The following is a 25,457-nucleotide window of genomic DNA, read 5'->3' on the forward strand; positions in this document are numbered from 1 at the left end:
TGTGTATTAGCTTCATACATTTCAGCTTTCAAAATAATTCATTTCAGTATTATGAATATTGAGTATTGTAAACTGAAATCTATAACTTACAGTGATAAACACACATTTTTCATTGCTTATGGTCGTGACTACTTTAATGCTCTCAATGTCATGATTACATTATAAGACTTGTCACATATTCTTGTTATTTGAACAATCATGTTGTCTTATTCTTTTCCTCTTTTGTACGCACATGTCTGTTACATGATTAAATATGTATACAATAAGTTTTAGGTTTGTTTCTGTTTTGCCTGTAGTTATTTTATGTCGTGTTTTGGACAGTGTTAAACAATATTTTTAAACATGTTAAGTGTATTATTGAGGCTCATGCTGCAAGAAAGTAAAAATCAGTCTGACACATATCTTAACTAGTACATCACAATATATTGTGTTTCTGTATTACATTAGTTTAAATGTATAACATGTTGCGTCATCAGGGGGGCGCTCTGAAAAAAGTCCATACATGAACATACATCACTACCATTGTTTTGTATCAAAATGCACACAAGTAATGCTTTTTGGTATAAGGCCTCTTAGTAATAACCACTTAAATGTCATAATTTAACTAAGGCCTAATCCTGAAACCAGTCCATAAAGTTTGATAGTTATACACTGCTGACTCGTGATTTGTAAGGTTAGAGACACAAATCCATTTACATTTCTGCATTTAACTGACAGTTTTGTCCACATGTGTTTACAATGCATTTCCTTACAACTGTTGACTGGAAATTAAACTCATAACCATTGTGGTGTTATAGTGAAATGGTCTCCCAGCTGAACTTGACTTGAATGTGGTCTTATTTCACCTGAGCCAGAAAACAATCATTTGATGACACCTGCATTCACCACCTCAATGACAATTTGCCAATGAAACATATTATACTGAAACAAAATTGGATTTAAAAAAATATATTTTTGTGTGTTTGTTTTACTGCTGGTTAGCCTTTAGCAGGTTTGATCAGCAGCAGTGGTCGTTGCGTTGTGGGTCCTGCTTAGACAACAAACTGAGGAGATTTAGATGTTTTACTTGAATACTGATCTGAATATCTCCATTAAATGATTTATAACTGGAATCAAAGGCAGGATGAGGAGCTTTTGTGAGAGCATCGTTGTATTACTCGTGTGCGGTAAGTGTTTTCATATGTTAATTTGGTAACACTTTCCTTGAAGCATGTATGTATAATGCATTATAAAAGTAACGTAGTTTTAAAGCATTGTAATGCACCTTTTAATGCAATGTAATGTCTTATAAATAATTGTTATCACAGTGAATGGATTATGACACTTAGCAATTAATTATTACACTACACATTTTAAATTGGTTATAATTCTTTACAACTACATATAATGCATTAAAACACATTATGAAGAATTATGATGCATTTTACCCTTTAATAATCCTTTATGATGAATTATACATACATGCTTCAAGGAAAGTGTTACCGTTGAAATTAATACTTTCACATCGAAACCGGAAACGGTATTATATGCTTATGCTTCCCCGTACTCTCGTAAATTTGATAATTCCCACTTCAACCTGCAAATAATTTATGGAATGATGCTCTTTTAATCTTAGCAGATACTTTGAGTCAATACTGTAACGAGTTGTGTAAGGTGTGGCCCCTTTAAGAGCGTTTATTTTAAGTTTTTCTTATTCAACATATATGTTAAGTTTTGTTAAGTTACACGTTTTCCCTGTGCTTACCATACAGCACTAGTCTCAAGAATCGTATTGCTTATTTACACAATACAAATATGATTGCCAAAAAACAATGTATCAATGCAACTTGAAATGTGAAATATTCCATATTCTTGAACGCAAGACTCTTCCAGCACCAGCAGTCGTTTACTTTAAATGGAAGTGTTGAGCAGTAACTGTTTTTCAGCTGTGCTTAACATGCACTCATTTAAGTTAAGCAACTTCATGCTTTTGTTGCAGTGTTCATTTAAAAATCTGATGGTCATCTCAATCCTGACTCTGGTTTGATTGAGGGCCATGTTGAAGTGGTTCTGCGGTCAGGATAGCAAAAACCTCTGGCATACATAGGGACCCCCGTTTCCCACCAACAGGCTATCAAACAGCCCTGTCATAGAACAAAGAAGAGAAGATTGTAGTGAAGTTTGTATTTAATTCATTTAAAAGGTTTTGTACTGTTCCCCATTTACTTTACCTTCCTTAAAGCACTGACAAATACACAGATGCATAGGGAATGTTGTAGGCATTATAAGTATAAAAAACGTCTTATACATTTAAAATGGATGTATGTAGTACAATAAAAGAATGGAATATTAATACATTTAACTTCATGTGTAAGGGAAAGCCAGCAAATGTCATCTCTAAAATCAGATTTTACCAACATAGTGACCATTAATTGATTTTATATTTGTAATGTATATTTACATCTTTTTATGTTAGTATTTTTATTTTATTAAACATTATTAAAAATAACTAGCCATTGTAACACGCACTGTTAGTTGTTGCCTCATTTATATGTAAATTTGCTCGCCGTTGATTGGTTTATTTTCGGTGTGAGATCTCTAATCTAGATCACAACCTGCTCTGGAGCAGCGTAAGTTAACATGGCGATGAACACCGATCACCAAAGCTGAGTTACTTTCATGGTACCTAAAACCCAGGGTTGGCGCAAAGTAATCCTAAACTTACCTGGCTAGCCACCTAAACCGGCTTCATGGTACAGGCCCCAGGTCAATGTTGTGTCTGGATCAACCTTAGCTAACCACATGTATGCCATCTCGATATCTCTTACTCATTTTCATATTTATTTTCTTTATAATTTATTCTCATTTTGTCTCTGTAGTCAATGCGAGATGGCCTTTCCTGGTAAGATATTCTTCTGACCCTGTTAACTTGCATTATATATTATATATAAACCATTTCAGTTTAGCTGCACACGTACTCAAGTTTTTTTATAAAAAAAATCAATAATTAAGCACCAACAACCACAGACATGTTCAAACATAAATTGAAAACATAAGTCCCATATGGATCTTGATTTGTTTTGAGTTGTTAAAGAGATGATCCAATTATCTATTGTACATACAATATACCTCTTTGATATTTTCCAGTGAATATTTTAACTTAATGATCTGTTTTAAAATGAATGTGTAACTTATGTGGGTTTTATCACGTTTGTGATTGTTAGTGCTCAATAAATCGTCCATCTTGTTTTCTTAATATTAGTTGTTGGCTGGCTAATTAGGCCCATTACGATGTGATATTATTGATCTCATTTGTAATAATTTTGGAAATAATAAAAAAAATATTAAATGATCATGCAGTTGTACGGTCTTGTTATTTCAAAAAGTTAAAAAAAAAATCTCTATGAACTTTCCTGTAGCTCAGTGCTTTCCTGTAGCTCAGTGGTAATTGCGCTAACAACGCAAGGTTGTTGGTTCGATGCCAAAGGATTGCAAATGCCTAGGATAAAGCAATGTAAGACGCATTGGATAAAAGGGTCTGCCAAATGCCTCAATGTAAATGTAAACTTGTATGAATTATACAGCAGGGGCGTGTAAAACTGCATGCTCCCCTACTGGAGACATAAGGAACAGCAGGGGCGTGTAAAACTGCATGCTCCCCTACTGGAGACATAAGGAACAGCAGGGGCGTGTAAAACTGCATGCTCCCCTACTGGAGACATAAGGAACAGCAGGGGCGTAAAACTGCTTGGGGCGCAAAACTGCATGCTCCAGGTCTGCAGACTCCCCATATAGTCACAGGTGGCGATAAAAAAAACATTATTGTATGTGTTACCTGAAATAAAACCCAAAAGAAGAAGACGAAAAGGAAGCAGAAAGCATCCAGAAACTGAGGTGATGGTGAATTAATTATTTTCGCTATGTCGGTTAGTAAAATAATCGTGTAATTTCAAAAATAGTGTGCTTGATAGCAATTTACATTAAAACAATTTATAGTGACCTAAAGTTTTCAAAAAATGATATTGTCCAAAAGCTGATTTTTTTTACGGCAATTAAAGCGACGGAGCCTTACATTTTTTACTTTTCCTTCAGTTTAATACAATTATTCTAGTGTAGGCTAAAGCTGCCTGCTGCAGAGAAGTATAATATTAAATAGTATTGAAACAACAGGTCCTGTCTCACTGTCTTATATACCATATACAACTCACAAACATATAACTGTAATATCTTTTATCTCACCAGTGCTTGTCTGAAACTCATTACCCTTATCAAATCAGTGTCACTGTTCAATTTTGTTCAGAGATAAACACACACAAAAAATATATATACACTCAAAAAAACTATTCATTGGTTGAACTCAATTTAATTGAGGGCAGGATTTCCATCCAATAAATACGTGTTGGTCAAACTCATAAAAAACAGACTCGTTCAATAAAATTGAATTGAGTCGGTCCAACTCAATTTTAATAAATACAGCTTCAATAAAACTTACAGACTTATACAATGAAATGTTATTGGGTTGACCCAACTTGATTTGGTCAAATAGAGTTAAAATTAAATGTTTATGTTTAAGTGTGATCTTTACGCTTGACAAATTAAAATAAAATACCAGAAATGTAAAATTGTGTGAAAATCTTTTTTTATTATTCCACTTTAGAGACAATTATTTAAACCAACTTTAGCTTAAACTTTCTGTAACAGCATAAAAGTACATATTTTAAGAAATGTTTAAATGCATGTCCGGCAATTTGTAAAACGGGTAAATATTAAACTGTACAATCTTTTACAAAAGTAGCTGTGGAAGTACACAATGTAACAATTTTCAATGGCATGTCAGTTAATAGGTACATTGAACAATTCATAAAACAGGTGTACAAGTTAAACTGTAAAGTGTATTAAGGTACCTATAGGCAAGTACAAATTTAAACAATTTTTAAAATGCATGTCTGAAAAACTATTCATAGTTTTTCAAAAGATAACAGTTAAAATGTATACTTATTTAACAAAATAAGCAACATTATGTTACAGTCAAAGAACACATTTTAAAACATTTAAAACGCCTCTGTAAATTTCCAGGTGACAAACATTAACAAGCCTGACAACAACTTTCAAAATAAATTGGACCATGAATAATAAAAGTAACTTCTGAAGCCAAATGACTTGAACTATAAACAACTATAAATACCCGTTCATGTGGATAAACTAAAGTACTGACAACAAGTCATACTTAGTCATATATATGAAAACATGAAAAATAATATAGATGCAGGCAAAATCATCCGTGGGCTATGTGATGGAACAGGTGTTTTTGCATTGATGTAGAATTCCACATTAATCCTAAATTCATGCAAATGTCTTCAAATGTCTATGTCATTCAAACAGTTTAATTTTAAACTGCTGGATCTTTGTGGTCAGCTTATGTCCATCCAAGTTCATTAGGATTTTCTGGATAAACTCAAAGGTGTTCTTAAGGTTTAGGTCAAGAGCATAAATAAGACTGTTCAGCATGATGAATGCCAAAATCACACAGTCTAGGTTACTCAAAATCTTGATGCCCTCGATCACAATTCCTACATCATCTGGTTTAGTAGTATCCTCGGATTGTGTAAATCCCCATCCACAGTCCTTGCAATTCCCTTTTCTGCATCCTCAATGGTTGAGGCCTAGACAAAACACAGAACATTACATGACAAGGTTAATTTTGATACAACAGGTAACTCAAGTTTACATTAGGGCAACACTTATTTGATTAAAATATATTATGGTTTTCTTTCGTATAAACATAGCATTTTGTTTCAACGTTATGCAACACCACTTCATAAACTATAAGTGTAAAGAGAATTTTACATGACATGACGACAAACACAGATGCAACATTTCCTTTATCAGCAGCATGTTCTATACATCATTACATGATTATGTCACTTCGACATCACCTTAAAAACGAATGTATTTTTGACAATATTACAATTGAGGTGTTTATATGAAGCATTTTTATTCGAATTATATATACAAACAGTCGAAAGCAGTGACATATTCTGTACTCTATTGTTAACGTGTCCGCCACTGTAAGGTGAACTAATTGTGGTAACTTGTTCGCGGTACAGAGTAGGCCCTGAGAAAGAGATCCATGCGGCGGGAAAGCGAGACCTCGCGCTCTCGGGGCAGTACTGTCGACAATTTCCCACTAAATGAAGGCTGATGTTTATCCAAAAAAACACGCTAGATTTGTTGCTATGCGCTTCTTCCGATCAAATTTTGCTAAAGGGGTCGACAAAGTAACTTAATCTTGTAAAAGAGACTTGCCAACACTGGCTGTACAAAATATTTTGTGGAAAACACGGTGTCATCGAAAAGGGGGGATTTGAGCGGAAACGCTGTATTTTATAACATCGAACTTTATAATATAGTTGGTCATGTGTATGGACGAAAAGCGCCAAGCTGCTGAATTCACACATAACGTTAACATAAAGCTAACGTAACAGCACACTGACATAACTTTACACATGCTGAATAACAATTCATGAAGCAATAAAATATTTTCCCACAAAAATATAAGTATATATTGCAGCCTGAGCCGTGTATAAAGTCAGTTTGTGAAATAAAGACGTTTTAAAATTTAGGAGGTTATAAAGGGGCGGGAATGCCACAATGTGAAGCAAGCAGCGGCTCCGAAACTGAGGAGACCAATTCACCTGACTTGATCTTTCAACGCTGTTGCATATTTAACTCAAAATTACGACATAGACAGTATTTAATAGTGGGAAAAAAGCGAATACTTACCAATTACGAATTCTACAGCAAGAGAATCCGTTGTGACTCCTCTTTGCAGCAGAGACCACAGTGAAAAATGGCGGCCACACACTGACACTTCAAGTTCGTTCGTTTGAGTTTCTCTTGCTCATGCGCAAACAGAGCCTCCGAAACCAAGTTAATTTGAGTTGGTCAAACTAAAATAAATCTCATAGTTGACACTATTTATTAATTTTATGTCAGAATAAATCAATATTAACATGTATTGCTAATAATTACATTTTTTTAATAAAGTCAACTCAATTTTAATGTTTCTTGTGAAAGACGTTCTTCAATCGTTTTTTTGAGTGATATTGTTAGACATTGAGGTATTGATGTTGATTACTATAAAGCGGCATGTTATTATTTGATGTAAAAAAAGTGACAACTCATGCAAACAGAGACATGGTGCTAACGGGGGAACTTCATGATTCGAGTTTATATTTGTTTTGATTGTGTTGTAGAAATTATGTCTAGATCATGCTAGTTAAGCATTATTAGTTTAATGTATCAATTTTCCCTTTTTACATATTTGCTTTTTATTTGGATGTGATTGTACTCCATTTTAATGATTTTAGATCGATGAGGTCTGCAAATATCAACCTTTTTTTTGTTTGGTTGAATAAACTACAATATTATAGTATAACTACCAAGGTCTGTTTCAGAAATTCCTGCAGTTTACCATATTTAAATCTGAACAGCGGCATGAAAAATGCATTGTGCATTATTGTAAAAGTTACTTAGAACAGTTTCTGACATCAGGACAAAATAAATATATTTCATTTTACTTGCTGTTATAATTGCCATTTTAAAAACAACTTAAACAGACTACCTACATAGAACAATAAATATTCAGACTTTCATTGAAAATGTGAATCAACACAAGCTTTGTGTTGACACAAAGAACACCAGATTGTGCTCTTGTAACCAGAGTGCATTTAGTGATTTGTACGTGGGTACGTTCCAAGCACTTTTCATGGGTAAGACTTTTAAATGTAAAACATTTTTATTTTTCAATGTAAATTTTAGAACCTTGACAGTTTTTTGCAGGACAGACACTATAAACAACTTTCCTTCCTACCTTCAAGGAAAAACTAACCTAAATTGATCTGTTGTTAGATGCTTTGTTTAGTAAAATACAACTGAGGTACAGGATAGCGCCCTCTTTTTTCAGCCCGTAGGGACTGCATGCACATTTAGGGCCAGATATTGGTGGTAATGTATAAGAATAAACATTACAGACACAATAGCAAAATACTTGAAGACTAATAAAATGAAAAGAGACATTAAGATGAAGAAGGCTTTGGATGTAAATACTTGCTTTTTATTAAATGAATGAAATCATACTGTACATCAACCCAATGGCCTGAACAGTGAGAAAAATCTGAACAACTGATCTTACCAGCATTTAAGGCAGACATTTTGGATAAATCAGCGAGGAACATGATACCCAAAAACTGTGAATTGGTCAAAACTTAAGAATTAGATTTTTGTAAAAAAAAAAGTCAAAGAGCTATTTAAAATCTGCACAGTTATAACTAAAAACGTCAAAGAAGCAACCGTCCAGCTAATTATAAATCGGTAAAGTAAGAAAATTTAGATGGCAAAACTCATGAAAAAGTTAAAATTAACATATTTCAAAAACTAAAATAAATAAATAGAAATCATGTTTGTGTTATAGCTTTCTGTAGATTATTTCAGAAAATGAAAAAGCTGTCCTACATTTACTTGCTAGCAGTTGAAACGAGGCTCATTGTTTCATTTTTTAGGTTTAGTAAAACTATGAAACTCACAAAAGATCACTGGCACATCACATTAAGCCACTCTAAAAACAAATCACATGTCCTCTTTTAATATTTAAAACAGTGAGAGCCAAAACAAAACTACTTCTATGTAATGCAAGTGTAAAGTGTTGTACTGACTGTGTTAAAACTATACTGATGTTTACCAGGAGAATGATTTAAGATATAGGTGAAAATGTTTTTGACACTCACATGGTGATGATACTAACAACTGTAGTAAACAAACCTGTTTATGTGTCAAAAACTGTTGTTAGTGAGAGATCCATTTTGCTTTCATGTTGTGTATTTTAGGTTATAGGCCTAGTAGAATTAAATCAATTGTCTTTTTTTTAAAAAGCATTTCTACTTATTGAGACAACATGGTAACACAAGACACGTATTCATCCTTCAATTATTTCACTTTTATCAACTGATGCATATACAAATCACATCTTTATAGAGTACATGTATATATGACTTTCATCCGTACCGAAAGTAACACGCAAGTTTAGGATTAGGTAATGCACATCAATGTACCATTTCTTGTTGCAGATCTACACCGCTGAGAGATACAAGTCGAAGGTCAATTTAAATTCTACTGTGTGCATATTTGCCAGTACTTATAGAGCAATCAAGAAAAGAAGATGAGAAGACCAAAGGCTGAAGCTAGAGGTAGTGTACAATCTTTTAAATGAAGAACTTTCTAAGAGCCGAAACAAGAGCACATATATCTTAGAGGCTCTTTGTGGTTTTTCTTTAAACATTCAAAACACCATTTACAGCGTTTCACAAGACACATCGTCTGGAGAAGTTGGACATTTCCCTGAATGTTAAAGCCATTTTTTCTTTGTTTGTAGCAGTTAAATATAGTTCATTTTTGGCGTACGTTAAGTTACCCGTGTGCTCTCCTATTCAAACACCACTCGCGTTGTTTTGGTGAAAGTGCGACTCATTGGTTGGGCGTTACCAATCGGTTCAATGGAGGGGAAGTAGCCTATTTTTTGTCTAATTTATTATGACAAACTCATATTTGATTAGGAACAAAATTATTGTCAAAAATAAAGTAATTCTACATATTTTTCATTTGATCTACTGTGATTTTCATGTTGAAATATTGGAGGGGCTGTAACTGATGGATTTGCTTACCTCCCCCCCATCCCACCATAAACTACGCCCTTGTCTGTATGGCGCATTCGGTTTAAATGCATACAGTACGTCGCGCATGCGCAGTTATACATGCATGACGTCGAAATGCATGACGTCACCGCGCTACACTCTGCAGCGGGACTACTTGCCGTAATGACGGACACACGAGAGAATTTAAGTATGTAACCTCAACTGCGCGTGTTAACTAAAAAGGACTCGGATCAACGTTGAAATGAAGTTTTTTTATGCGTTTGTATTACTGTACGGTAAGTGTTTGATTTCTATTTCTATTCACGCTTTCGGTTTCACTTGCCTGGAAATATTGCCCACCCATTATACTATATGATAAGGACCATCGGTCTTACTTTTCATATTTCAATTAGATCAGTGTAGCTGACTTTAAGAAGCTATGACCAGTCTTGAAGAAATAAATGAGATTGACTAACTTGTAAAACCAGACTAAGTAGTTTATGGTCTTTTTTTAAACGGAAACATTCAACGTTACATGCATGCCTAAACTAGACGGTTTTAGCCAAAGTTATTTACGATACATTCGAGCTATACAGAGCTCTGCCACCTCTCAAAACGCTTACATTGCATTCGGTTTTGCTTTTTTTCTCCTTTGAGTGTAAAGTAATTCCAAACAGCTGATATGGTAACGATGGACAGGTCTCATCTCTCACCCACGTTTAGTCTCGCTTTCTACTCGCCACGCTTTACCTTTACCTTTTCTTTTTGCCTGCTGGGGGAACGCTATTACGTCGTGTGTAAAGTGATGTTAACATTTAAGCTAGCTAGATGTTGAGAGAAAATGGCACTGTCAAAGAGTCTAAAAAGGAAAGTCGTGAATGCAAAGCCGGTGTGTCTTATCTCCCATGACGTTCTTGCTGTTTGCAAAGAGTATAATATTAGACTGCACCACGAGACGATGCATGGCACCTTCAAGGTGGCTTTAGCTATAAACTGCACCACGAAAGCACAGGTGTTATCCATTTCCAGGGGAGAAGAACCTAAATGCAAGCAAGTACGGATGAAGGGTTAAACAGGTCCATTTAATGACAAAAGGGTCAAAATAATACAATAAACAACTAAAACAAAAGACTTCCTATGAGAGGGCAAAACCTAAACGAAGACAAAACTCAAGACAATGTCACAAGGTAGACAAGGCAAATACAGTATTAGAGGCAAGGCAAGGCAAGGCAAGGCAAGGCAAGGCAAGGCAAGGCAAGGCAAGGCAAGGCAAGGCAAGGCAAGGCAAGGCAAGGCAAGGCAAGGCAAGGCAAGGCAAGGCAAGGCAAGGCAAGGCAAGGCAAGGCAAGGCAAGGCAAGGCAAGGCAAGGCAAGGCAAGGCAAGGCAAGGCAAGGCAAGGCAAGACTGGGAACACGGTACAAAATACACACAACGAACAAGCACAGGACTATGAAACATGAGGACTATTTCAAGGGGAACAAACACAGGATAATTGTCAAGGGAACAGGTGTGGGTAATGAAACACTAATGGGAAGTTAACAAGGAAACGAGATGGAGGGAAAACACAGACAAGACATGAGAAGGCACATGTCAGCCAATATGTAAGCAAAGACATGTCCATCTCACACAAAACCCAAGGACTTATGCCATGACTCCACTGCAAGACAAGAATAACCATGACATGATAGTGGAATCATGACAGCAAGATTGTACCACTAACAGCAAGCTATGCACACAACAGCAGGGTCTAACCAGTAACACTAACCTTGGTTTTTGGTTCTCTAATAGTTACTATTTGAGGAACCAAAACAATAACGTTCTAAGAACTTTCTTCTCAGATTTTCTTTTTTGCAACCATAAAATAACGTTCCCTGATATTGGTGATGTGAATACGCGTGAGGTGATGTGAATTCTATTGCTAATTCTGTACTTGCGACGTAATGTCTGAAGCAGACAGAAGACTCATTAATAATATTCTTTTTTAAGTCCCACGGTCCTTGAAAACATTGATAATGCTCTGAATGCTCAAGCTAACGGTAATTCTCAAAATCAAACAGCATTTTCGTGATTTTCGATTGATTTGACACATCTAAATCACTAGACCATGATGTAACAGGGTTTTCCTGGCTCAAAATTTGGCGGAGGTGGCGCCATCCTGATCTTGTACAAAGACATAGGCCTACCGTACCTTTATGTGGCTTAACCAAAATCACTTTGAGTTTGACATATTAAAAGTTCAAATAAAATTGAATAAAATCACAATTATTAAGTTGTATAAAACATTACTTTTATTCAACCAATAGAAATAGAATTTTTACCAGATAAAGCTTTTTTAACATTTTCAACAAACTTTTCAGCCCACAGTAGCCAACAGAATTAACCAGTCTTTCTAAATGAACAAAGCTCATTCACATTTTGCATTCTCTGTGATTCACTTTGAATGATTCAATGATCTCTTTTATTCGCTATTGACTGAAAAGTGCAATAGTTTAAATGAACCAGTTTAAATATAGTTTAAAATCCATTAAATTAATTTTTAGGAAAATTTAAGTACTATTTTTAAATTAAGTAATTTTTTTAATGATATGTAGCACAATTTGACTAGCACATTTACTTCAGTTTGCTAAAGTAAACAATATACTCTGGTCGAATTATGAAAAATTCCAGGGGGGTGGTGTGGTAAAATGTGAGTGTATGATAACTTGTTCAAGTCAACTAGACTTTTCTTTGGACAGGACGGCGTAAGAGCATTTGTTTAAGTTAAGCTGACTGTTATTTTGACAGATCGGCCGCAAATGGTTTGTTTATGTGTTTGTGTCCTCGTGAACTGAAACGCTGGCTCTAATCTAAAAGCTTCACAAGCACAATGTGTTCAAGTTCAGTATAGGCAACCGCACCTCTCCTCACACCCCGTCATGCAAAACAAGCAGAATACATATTCAAACACTATCTGAATATTCGGTTAGCTGTAACGTTAGCTGTTAGGCTGAAACAGCAAATTCTGTTTTCATGCCTGGATTCCTTGATTCCGTCCGCGTTTTCCGCATTGCGGAGATCATAGGGCTCTATGTATGTAACATGAGGTCTCGGTCATTGGTATCGGTGTCATTACGAGTACGAGTACATTGGCTTGGTATCGGGCCGATACCCGATACTGGTATCGGTATTGCTGCGTTCTGGGAACGTTCCCCTAATGTTAGTTTCTGGTTCCCAGAAAGTTTTGAAAGGTTTGCTTTTGGTTATATTAACGGAAATTAAACATTAGTTTCATGGTCCTTAATGTTAGTTTTTGGTTCCTAGAACGTTATGGGAACCAGAACTAACGTTCTATTTCCATAAAGAAAACTTTCCTGGAGAACCAAAAACGAACCATAGAAAATAAAATTCTGGGAACCAAAAACTAACGTTAGGGAAACGTTCTGGGAACCCAAAATTGTAAGCTGGGTAGTGCGTGGCTTCACAGATCAACAGAAAGGGACAAGTGTGTCCATTAAAGCATCCTGGGTGCTCGCACGACATAAAAAGGAGCTGAATTTGCTTTGTTATTGTTCACGTGTTGGTGCTGAGGCCCTGCATTATAAGCCATCGTTTAAATGCTTCACTGTAAGTTTTTTCATACCCATATTTATTCAAGACGGCAACTTTAGAAGTGTGTCTAGCGATCGACAGACTCCTTTTAACATATTTCAGAACTTTCCAAATTAAAAGCTCTCAATTCATTTAAAAATAAAACCTTTCTGCAAAAAATGTTTTAACACTTTTATTTTGAAGGCAAATTCACTAAAGGCGTGATTGTGACAGGTCTATTTCAGAACAAGCTGCGGGCAAAATAATCAGATAATATTGCTGGCGGGCCGCCTGTTACAACCACTGTTATGCAGGATTACATTGCTAAGATACAAACTATGATCACAAACTGAAGGTCAATATCAACACCTGTACACATTCTCCATCATACAGGATTTACACCATATGATTGCAACGATGCTTTCCTGGACCAGCAACAACAATATTAAGATATTTCCATGCATACCGTAACTCACTGGCATATTCAAGCACACACTGTGACCACACCTCTACCTATTAGTTCAGTTCTGTCAGATTCTTCTACAATTCACACAAAAACACGCCGGATTCACAAAACTACTCTTAAGAGAAAATATAGGAACTCTCCTAAGATAAATTACAAAAAGTTCTTAAGAATATTCTTAAGTGCAATTCTCAAATATTTTCCACTTAATTTTTTCTTAGAATAAAAGCGTAGTCATTATCAATGATTAAACTATAAAAGTAATTTGTCCATTTATTAAACTTTGTTTGTGTAACAAGCACCTCGCGACTCACATTCTTATCTAAGTGTGTAATGCATAACAGTAAACAGCAGTAACGAGTATTATAAGTATACTTCTTTAGCCTATATATTATGACATGAAAATATCTGTGTGTATGTAAACATTTTGCAATGTATGTAAAAGCACTGTGGATGATCTAATGATGACGGCTAAATATTGGTAAAGTACGGGAGTTACTATTCAACATTATATCTATATAAAATAATTCATAGTTGGCAAGGAAACAACACCAAATTAATGTATTATCACAGGGAACAGCACTTTTAAACCTTAAAAGGTTAGTTTAATTAAAAACGTTTTTTAAGTTATTAAACTAACGTTTTAAGATTTAAAAAAATGCTGTTCCCTGTGATCCTATTTTAAAAACTTTAGTTAGTGTGTAATGTTGCTGTTAGATCATAAAAAAACACTTATGTGAAATTGTCTTCCCGTTGCTTGAGCCCCTGGGCCTGTGCCCATAATGCCCATTGCATAATCCGGCCCTGCCTATGTGCTTCAAACGCATTTTTCTTTCTATTGTTAACGTTAAACAAATGCGTTTCTGCAAAAAGTTCTCTAAAAATATTTTTTGACAGAACTCTTACTGCTGTCTATTTAGGATTTGTGCTATCATGAAACCAAAAAGTCCTTCTATGGTGTCAAAAAACCTTTTGAAGCACATTGTTTTTAGAGTATATTTGTTTTTATGCCTGTACAGTTTTAGGACACAGTCCATAAAATATCACATTTATTTTATCTCATGCTAATCTGTCAAGATGACTAAAGGCATATTTGAACAAGTAAAATCATGTTTATTAGATGAGACTATGATATCAATTTCCAAAGATCTGTTAACTGAAATCACCAGCAGTAACTGCTAGTGTTTCAGTTTGTATAGACGTAACCTGTGATGTAATGTTTGTGTCTTCAGGTGTGTTTGGTGATCCAGATGAAGGGAAAAGAGTGATGGAGGGAGATTCTGTCACTCTACACACTAGAGTTACTGACGTACAGAAAGACGATGTGATAAAGTGGTGGTTTGTACCACCTGACGACTCTGCAAGTCTTATAGCTTGCATTGGGAATCTAATCCTAATTAAAGATATAGCTGATGAAAGATTTAAAGAAAGACTGCAGATCTCAAACATTCAGACTGCAGATCTGACCATCAAGAACATGAGAATCAAACACTCTGGACTTTATAAAGCACAGATAATAAGATTTAGAACTGGAATTAAAGAAAAGAGTTTCAGAATTGTGGTCTATGGTAAGCTTGCATTCATGTTTGTTTTTATTTTTGTCCTGATGTGTTAAACCAGACGTTTCGTTCAGCATTATCACACAAAGTGTAGTAATAATATTCAGTATACCTGTGTGTAATGTTACTTTTTTACAACAGATGTATAAACTAAATGATTGAGTGATTATACGGTCATAACCATTAACAGAACTGATATCCTTGTTCAGGTTAAACTCGAGCTGAACAAGTGTCACTGACAGGGTCCTGAATTTTTTTAATTATTCTCTGTTTGTGGAACTTCTTTAGATGTCCCACTTTCTACTCATCCCAATGCAGTTGAATCCAAGACTGTGTTGAAAACTGAGGGAGAATCTGTGACTCTAAAGACTGTTGTTCAAACACAGACCAGTGATCTGATAGTGTGGAGGTTTGGAGATGAAGGTTCTCTCTTGGCTAAAGATGATAAAGAAGACGATAAGAGCTCAATATATGATGCTGATAAGAAATTCAAAGGCAGACTGAAGCTAGATCAGACCGGATCTCTCATCATCAGTGCTGTCCAAATATCAGATTCTGGAGAGTATAAACTGAAGATCAGCAGGAACACCGAACAGACATTATACAAGAGATTCTTTGTTTCTGTCACTGGTGAGTATATAATTATCCTTTATTTACAGTTACCAGCTGTGTGTGAATCACATTAGCTCATGAAAAAACATCTTACAATTCCTGTTTCATTTGAGTGTTTACTGTATTTTGAAATCACCCTGTGACATTTAGAACTCACACTTCTTTTTTGTGCCCCCAGTCTGATCCAAGTAATTTAATTTTGAGTCTTGATCTAATACTAATACTTGAAGTATACCCCTTTCACTGAGAAAATACATTAAGGTTATTAAATAAATAGTGTCTGGTTACTATATTAAGGTTCCCTGAGAATTGGGAACGAGACATTGATAGTAGCTCCACTGTGGGGACTCGGCCCTTCTTCACTTTCCTGAAGTCTTAAAAAAAACTGGCAATCGTTGCAAGACATGCAACAGTATGCAAAAACTTTTGGCAGTATAAATACTGTGCACAGCAACAATACCCCCAGAATTTATGAAAGAATGCCTGCACGGCTGATGAGCGATCTACACAATGTCTCGTTCCCGCTTGTCAGGGAATTATCTTACCACTGAAACACAGGAGAGCTATTCAATACTTTTATATCGGGGAGATGTTTAACATGCTGAGGTACATCAATATATATTGAAGGTCATAAAGGTATCAGATTTGGATTGTTTACGCATCATTCATTTCTTTAGTCATTGAATATAGCATATTGTTAAAAGAAAAAATGCTGAGACTAAAAACTTTCTCTTCAGCTTTCTCTTCTTTTTAAAGTCCAGATTAGTAAGGAATCTGATGTAACAGTACAGTTTTTATTTGGTCTCTTTAGATCTATCTTTAGTTGTTATAGCAGGAATACTTGTTAATTGTTGTTAATTTAAGTGTTTCTCTCTGTCATTACAGAACCAGGTCTATCTGCAGTACAAGCTACAGGAATAATCTGTGGGTTCCTGCTGGTTATTGCTGTTGTTGCTGTGATCATGTATCGCCGCATTAAATATGAACAACAGAAACAAAAGGGTGAGTTTAATCTCCAGCTGATACTATTATAAGATGTCATATACATTTATTGTATTAATATAAAGGTGTTTTTCTTTTTGTTTCCACATATTAGATTTTTCTTAAGTTTGGTCATATTGCTCCAGTTTTCATTTTTGTCTGTTTAAGTAACACTTCATGACTTTTAACAGATTTTAAAACATTAGACATCGTAGACTTATTAATCTTTCTGAACATAAACTTATACAGAAATAGAATCAACAAACACAGATGTACAGGAGACATGAGATGGATTCAGACTCTGTGTCATGAGTGTCACAAACACACAAAATGAGTGCATGAGGATGTCATCTTGTGTGGGTTAATGCATCATATGCTATGATATGATAATAAAATTGAACCTTTTGCTTTAATATATCAAAGAAAAAAAACTTTGGTAGATTCAAAGGTTAAATCTTAATTTTAGTTGAATTTGAATCGAAACATGTTTTTTTAAGTTATCCTGTGAAATCGACTAAAACCCTCTGAAGTTGTGATTTACTGTATATTCAGATCCACAAGAAGCTTTGTTTGTCATAAAACGAAACCCCCTGTTCTACATTCACTGTAACTCACAGCGTTTAATGTTTTTATCAAATATCAAATGTTATTCACTATACTAGCATTCATAAAATAAACACACAGCATCAAAATTAAGATCATATTGATGATTAAAACTATTTTTACAAGGTAAAACAATTCTTCAGAAGCAGAATGAGACAGTTGTGCAGTAATACTGATGTAATGTGTTCACATCACCACCGACTCTGTCACTAGGTGTCTCTAGTCTCTTGTTACGAGGTGTTCAGAAGGTGCTCCTATCTTTGGCTGATATAGTAACAGTTATAAACAAACCATGCTGTAAATGACAAGAGACGGATGACGTGAGCTCCGCTGCTTTAATACTATTGGTAGTTGCTCCCGAACGTCAAGCATCATTTGCATAAAGTTGAGCAAATCTCAACTTTGTTACGTCGCTAATGTAACAAAGGCAAGCTAGTAAAGAGCTGTGCAGTATGTAAACCTCACTCTCCGGCCTCAAGGACTCTCTAGCGACAGACACTGGAGACTGCGGTCTTTAGCCTCCTCGCTAGAGCGCCCGACTCCCATGCCGGACCCACCTGGTTCGAGGCCTGCTTGGAGCGGTGGGGGAGCGTTCGGGGTACACTAGACACGGCCACTTCCTGTCGCCTACTGTAACTGTCGCTTGTGTGGCTGGTTCTCCATTGAAATGAATGACATTGCTGCGCTTTATCGCTGGCAGTGTGAGCGCAAAGTAATCCATAGCCTCTTGCCGTGAATATGGGGTGCAAATTTCTTCAGTTTGTTTGGTTCCTTCATAACATCTGAGATTGTTGATCACCTGAACACTGATGAGTTATGATGTTTATATTTCTCTCTCTTGTGTTTTTGTGACAGTTACAGTGATGATGGTGCCTGAGGGACATTCTGTCACACTAGAGATTCATGTCACTAAACCTCAGTCTGATGATGTCATCGAGTGGATCTTTAGAGATGAAGTGATAGCCTCATTCAGTAAGAACAACAGTGATGAAGAGAGATTCATAGACAGACTGAAGGTGGATGATCAGACTGGATCTCTCACCATCAGAAACATCAGAACAGAAGACGCTGGACTGTATAAAGTAAATATCAGCAGCAGCAGTCCAGTGAAATCATTCCTTCAGTTCATCACTGGTGGAGGACCATCATACCGTCAATTCAATGTTCTTGTCAATGGTAAGAAGCTCAAGTCTATTGATAATATTTATATGTTCTACATTCATCTCATCAGACACAATGTGCACCACTGAATAAGTCAACAAAGAAACCTCTTCACACTTCAAGGCAACAGACGACTTAAAAACTGCACATATAATAAACACAAATGTTATTTACTGTTATTAGACGGCGCTCTAGAAAACTCAATGCTGATTGGCCTGTTGCAACATCCCAAGGTCTATTATTCCCCATTAACACCCGCTCAAAACTGCTTTAATATCTTTACTTTATTTACCAAAGCATAACGTCTTACTCGCAGAAGATTTTCTGCATTCATAACAACTGAGCTAAGAAAAGATATCAAATCAAAATGGATATTAAATTGTGCAAACACAGTTCTCCATGAACATATTGTACAGATTTATAGAAGTTATATAACTTGTATATAAAAATGTAAACATGTGCACACTGTACAGACAATCTTGACTGTGAGCACATACTGTCACATCTGAAGGACAAAATCATTGTATTCAGACCTGTCTTGTTCGGTTAGATTAAATCAAACTCGAGTTTGTTTCCTCCCTTGATGCGGATCTTTTGGGCTGGTGTGAATACATGAATCGCACTCAGGTGCGGACCAAACAACTGTACACAGTCCCAGCTGTGGAGGTGGTCTCTTGGTGTTATTCCAAAACAAACTCTGGTGCCGCTCGAATCTGATGTGTTTCCCATTTTCATAAATCTATGCATTCATTTATGACTTCATTTTGGACGTAGAAGTCTGTGTTTACACAGATACCCTACAAAATGGTCTTTATGACATAATATTGTGTGTTTTTGTTAGGATTGCAAAGTGGAAAATAACAATTATTGTGATAAGCGATTAGTTGGCCGGTTAATTGGATAAAATGTTTAATTGGATCTTTTTCTTATAACTAAATCAGAGATGGGAAATGTGTACACAACTTAACTCATAAGCCTTCTCCCAAAATGTTGTGGATGTCTCCCAAAATGTTGTGGATGTCTCCCAAATTAACACACCAAGCCTGATGAGTTGATTCAGGTGTGTCATATTAGCAGCAGCTGACAATTGTCTCTCACAAACTTTGGAGGGAGGGGACGGACGGTTTGGCCAAGAAAATATTTGTTTTTGTGGCATGAAAAGTGAGATATTTTTCATTTAAATGTAGTGAAGTTCAGTACACTGAAGGAAACTTTTTTAGTATCTGTACTATACTTAAGTAAACCTACTTTGTTACTTTTTATATAAATTATATGAATTATATAATCCCCCAGCACTCCATCCAGGGTGTATCCTGCCTTGATGCCCGATGACTCCTGAGATAGGCGCTGGCTCCCCGTGACCCGAGGTAGTTCAGATAAGCGGTAGAAAATATAATCCCCGAAATCAGGGTATTTAGACACAAATTGTGTTTCACTAATATAATCTTTTATTTTGTCATGCCCTAATAAACTTTAAAATTGCGCATGCCAAACAAATCTGATTTAAAAACTGCAAAACTTGTGCCACACAAAGAGACGGATGCCGGGAGAGACATGTCTAAAATGGTGATTTTGAAAGGGAAGAAGACGTGCTTGATTTATAAGTGCAGACAAAATAATCAATAATGAAATTAATTGAAAACTATTTTCATTATCAATTATTATCATTTTTATCGATTAATTGCTGCAGTCCTAGTTTGATGGTTTTTTCATCTGTTTGTAAGCTGAAACTGAGACGGTAATAGAAAGTTTCTTTCTGTGTAAGATGTTTATATATATTGTATATTTACAGATGAGTGAAATCATAAACCGTATGTTCTCCAGCACATTTCATCTGATGGATGTTCTTCTGTGTTTTTCTTTTCTATGTGCTGCTGTTATAGATGAAGAGAGAGTAAAATCAGTAATGTTGGGAGGTTCTGTTACTCTATACACTGATGTTACTGAAATACAGACTGATGATGTGATTCAGTGGAGATTTGGAGATGAAGAAAATTGTACAGCTGAAATTACTGTAGGGACTAAACCCTCATATGACTCGACTGATGAGAGATTCAGAAACAGACTGGAGCTGAACCCAAGGACTGGACATCTCACCATCACAGAAATCACAACTGAACTCTGTGGAGTTTGTAGAGCAAAGATCATCAGTAGTAGAGGAACAGAATACAGAACATACAGGGTTGTCATCTCTGGTGAGTGGATTTATTTCAGTGATTTATATCTGACATGATGATGAGAGATGATGTAATGAACAGGTTAGGGTGTTACTGGTGTTTGGGGTGGTGGCTGATATCATTTAGATATATTTTCATACAGAGGGTAAATACAAAAGAGTGAATAAAGAGAGACTACATGATCATTGTTGAGTGAACCATTTCTTAAAGTAACAATCAGGGTTTTTAACAGGATCTATTGACAGAAATGCAATATATTATACAAAACTATTTCTTCAGAGGTCTATAAAGACCTTACTTAATGATCCATAATGTTTGTAATACCTTGGAACAGTGTTTCCCAAAACTTTTTACAATGGCGTACCCCCATGGATTTAAAATCATTCTAAGTACCCCCTTTCTTACAGTTACAATTGTGATTTTTATGAGCATTTCAAATACATTTACCTACATACAATAATTATATTTGATCAAACACAGCATTAATATAGAACTATATGATCATATATAGTTTAAATAAATGACTCACTGCTTAATGAGATGGATGTGCTTGAAATTATTTGCATAGCATAACATGTGATGTTTGGTTGTATCAGAGAAAGTCTTGAGTTTTCATTCTCTATGCAGAGTCTGTGTCGATATTTGTTCTTAATGCGGGCAAGTGCTGACAACCCACCCCAAGGGCAGTAATGTTTTCAAGCACGATTGGCTAAGGCAGGATACTCTGCATGCAAGGCTATCCAGAAGTCTGTCAGTAATTTTTGTGTGAAGTCAATTCTCAAATCGCCACTCTTAGATTTTTCAATGAGACTCTCTTGCTCAGTGTGGCGAGTGGAGAAACGACACGTACACCAGAGCTTAAACACACACACCCCGGAGGGGAATTTATTTAAATGAATATGTGCTCCCGTTGCCTTGAAGGTTCTCCCAAATGTCCGTGACTGGGTGACTTCGGTCCGGGAGGTGTAGAGGTGAGGTGAGGTGAGTTCTTAAAGCTTGTGGTGATCTCCAACAGGTGCATGTTCTTCCCCGTGTTTCTGTGCGACTGGATCCCAAAGCGAACTGCCGGTCGTGGAGTCGTAGCCCATCCTGCTTTGGGTTTGTCAGGCTTTTATGCTGCCTCTCATTATTTCCTAACGACCGGTAGCTGCGCCTCAATGAAACCCTCTGTTTCCATGGTGACGCTGATGCGCTAAGGGTGACTCGTCACACTCAGAAACAGGAAGGTGCGCTGTGCTGGTGGAAGAGAATGGATGGCGAATCTAGGCCTATTTTTTGATTGGATATAAATTTGACCTTTTATGGAACTACCTGACAACTATTTTGCTATGTGTACACTACAGGGAGCACGTCTTTATATTTAGCTTGTAATAAAACATGCCTAGTTGAATATCAGGTGCATGATAATTATGTAAAATCATCATTTTGATCACGTACCCCCTCCGTCACCTGGCTTACCCCAGTTTGGGAACCTCTGCCTTAGAATAAGCTATTTATATCTATATATAGAGCGGGCCTTTATACATAAAATTCGGCGCCATGTTTTGTACAGGAGCCCTAGACGGACAAACAACTCTACAATGCGCGTTTCCTCTTCCTTCCCTCTGCGGTATAGTGGTGCAATGCATCGCGGATGATCCGTAAGGACCGTGCTCTAAGGTTCGGAACGCATGTGACCCGTGGATTAACAGAAAGTTTATTCATCAATGAGTAAAAGAGTAAAACGAGCTCTCTCTCTCTCTCCCCAGTATCTGGACGACTACAATATTAAAGTGGTTGCAGATGAACAATGAAGGTCAAAACTGCTCCGTCACACAGCTAATATTACAACAACAACATATCTTGAATCTAACAAACAGAAAAAACAATGTTACTCACATACTGATCCGAATCAAAGCCTCCTCCTCGAGGGTGATTTTTAGATGATCCTTCTCTCCAAATTCTATCTGCTGGAAAGTATCTCCATAGATATCTAGGAGTAATGTTATCTCTGCTAAAAGCCTTAGTACCGCGGGGTCCTAGCGTTTCTCTGCTGGAAAGTCTTTAGAATATTAAGGCAGATCCTAGCTCCTGCCTGACTTTTATCCTTCTTTTTATACTTAAAATCCATAGAACTTTTACGTCCTAAATAAGACATCACTCATTCTGTAGTATTTCTAATGCCCGCATGATCTCTTCAGTGCATCAACATGAGTAGACACGCATTCGCAGCAGACAACATCATTTTTGTATTTTGGTGGCCACCGTCGTGTTTGGACTGAGAGATTCGTTACAAATCAATAATATAATGCTAGTGTATATAAACTGCGCCTTTAAAGGAAACAAAATAACATAACTTTTAACACAGCTGTGTGTGTTTCTGACAGTATATTATCATATTGACCCCTGTTTTCGGTTTCTATGTTTCAGTGATCGCTTACAAGGGAGAATCTGTCACTCTATACCCTGAGAGTGAAATACAGAAAGACAGTAAAATCAAGTGGATGTCACAAGAAAAAAACATTCTGGTAACTGGAAAGAATGGAGATGATAGAGAGACCAAATATACAGATGATGAGAGATTCAGAGACAGACTGAAGATGAATCATCACACTGGAGATCTCACCATCACATACATGAGAGAGAGAGATGCAGGACTTTACACATTTCAGCAGATCAACAGTGATAGAAAGATCTCATGCAGAATATTCAGTGTTTGGGTCAAAGGTGAGTAAATCAAGATATGAATTATTATATCAGACACAATCATTCATAAACTGATTTATTTCAGAGCAGCTTTAAACTTATGTGTGATGTTAGAAAACCATTTGATCTACAGCTGACAACGTGTGTAAAAAATACTTATTTCATTTGTGTGTGTGATTCTTAACAGTGAATCATCTTCTAGATCAGAACAAACAGAAATCAGATGAGATTCTGTACAGCTTTGAATTTCTGACCGACACAAAATCTATTAAGGATTGTTTGCTAGTCAGCACTTTTGTTAAGAGGTTTTGTATATGAAGTGCTGTATAGATATTACTTGTATTATACTTTTATTTTCTCTTTTGTTATTTTCCAAAAAAAACGCTCAAAACTAATAACACCCTGTAACCCGGATGCTGCTAATTATTTTGCGAGGGACAGTTTAATATTACGCAAACTTTAGATATAAATATTTCTTTAAATAACATGTAAGACATTATATTGAAAAATAATTAAACCAATTTGCCTGTTTGTGACGTTTGAACGTCCTTTCTTAATTTATAACTGAAAGTAAAGGGCTTTTCCTCGCGGAAGGTCTGCATTCGGTAAAAATGAGCTAATAAAAATTTTCCAATTCACATTTTATGTCAGTTTTTTTTCTCATGTGGCAAGTGTTTTATAAAAGTTTATAAAATAATTTCACTTGTATTGTAAGAATCTTATGATGTTTTATTTCTTGAGTTTCTGATGATGTTTATATATAATGTATATTTACAGATGAGTGAAATCATAAGCTGTATGTTCTCCAGCACATTTGATCTGATGGATGTTCTTCTGTGTTTTTCTCTTCTATGTGCTGTTGTTATAAATGAAGAGAGGATAAAATCAGTAGAGTCTGAAGGTTCTGTCATTCTATACACTTATGTTAATGAGATTCAGAATGATGATGTGATTCAGTGGAGATTTGGATATGAAGAAACTCTCATAGCTGAAATCACTGTAGGGACTGAACCCTCATATGATAAGAGATTCAAAGAGAAACTGAAGCTGGACACAAAGACTGGAGATCTCACCATCACAGACATCACATCTGAACTTTCTGGAGTTTATAGATCAAAGATCAGAAGCAGCAGTAGAGGAACAGAATACAGAACATACAGGGTTGTCGTCTCTGGTGAGTGGATTTGTTTCAGTGATTTATATCTGACATGATGATGAGAGATGATGCAAAAACATTGGTTTATTCCTGTTCAGATTTTTATTCTTTGACTAAAAACATGTTGAAATTTGAAACCGCAGGATGCAGTTCATGCCCAGACCCGATGGCAAAGCCGAGAATGGGATGCGGTGACCTGACAAGAGCTAAGAGGATAGAGCTGGATAATGGACGCGACAACTTTGATTTTCCTACAAAATTTCAAATGCTATTAGATTGTTAATGATAATCTTAAATCTATCATTTTTTATTTTAATTAGCCTTGTTGTGCAAGCACTGTTGAGCTTGTGCAGAGGCAGCAGCTTTTGCCAGAGGGGAACTGAGGGGAACTGGAATCCCCTGGTTGGGCCTGGGTTCTCCTGAGGTTTTTTTTTCTCGATTGGGAGTTTTGGGTTCCTCACCACCGTTTGCATATTGTTTTGCACTATCTGCCTGGCCGGGGGGGCTGCTTTATAATTCAGAAATTAGATATAATCACTATTACATATAAGAATTCATAGTCCGTTTAATATTTGACCTGTGGTTCTCTCTCCTTTATCTCAAATGTGTGCTTTCACTGTGTGTGTGTGCGTCTATGTCAATGTTTGTGTGTATGTATGTTTGCATATTGTGTGTGTGGAGCATTTGTATGTCTGTCTTTGCTGTTTTCGCCTTTTTTTCTTGTTTTACAGGTATATATGCCTTCAGTTGTTTTACTTGTATTCAATGTGTCTCATGTACAGCTGCTTTGTAACAATGAAAATTGTAAAAAGCGCTATATAAAT

General features: G+C 36.0%; 1 protein-coding gene across 2 annotated transcripts; it reads left to right on the forward strand.

Annotated features, from left to right (window-relative positions):
- The first annotated feature begins 9,813 nt into the window (after positions 1-9,813).
- Positions 9,814-25,422, forward strand: LOC130429384 (uncharacterized). 2 transcript variants are annotated; one of them, XM_056757914.1, is made up of 9 exons: positions 9,814-9,964; positions 14,932-15,267; positions 15,547-15,888; positions 16,756-16,872; positions 18,310-18,630; positions 20,499-20,810; positions 23,202-23,498; positions 24,352-24,651; positions 24,777-25,422. In XM_056757914.1, the coding sequence occupies exons 1-9, from the start codon at positions 9,931-9,933 to the stop codon at positions 24,914-24,916; spliced, it is 2,199 nt and encodes a 732-aa protein (XP_056613892.1). In that variant the 5' UTR covers positions 9,814-9,930; the 3' UTR covers positions 24,917-25,422. The 2 variants fall into 2 exon arrangements, with proteins under 2 accessions (XP_056613892.1, XP_056613893.1); XM_056757915.1 differs by lacking the exon at positions 24,777-25,422 and having other exon boundaries at positions 24,255-24,389.
- The last annotated feature ends 35 nt before the right edge of the window (positions 25,423-25,457 follow it).

This window comes from Triplophysa dalaica, chromosome 10 (genome assembly GCF_015846415.1).
Source record: "Triplophysa dalaica isolate WHDGS20190420 chromosome 10, ASM1584641v1, whole genome shotgun sequence".
Lineage (NCBI taxonomy): Eukaryota > Metazoa > Chordata > Actinopteri > Cypriniformes > Nemacheilidae > Triplophysa > Triplophysa dalaica.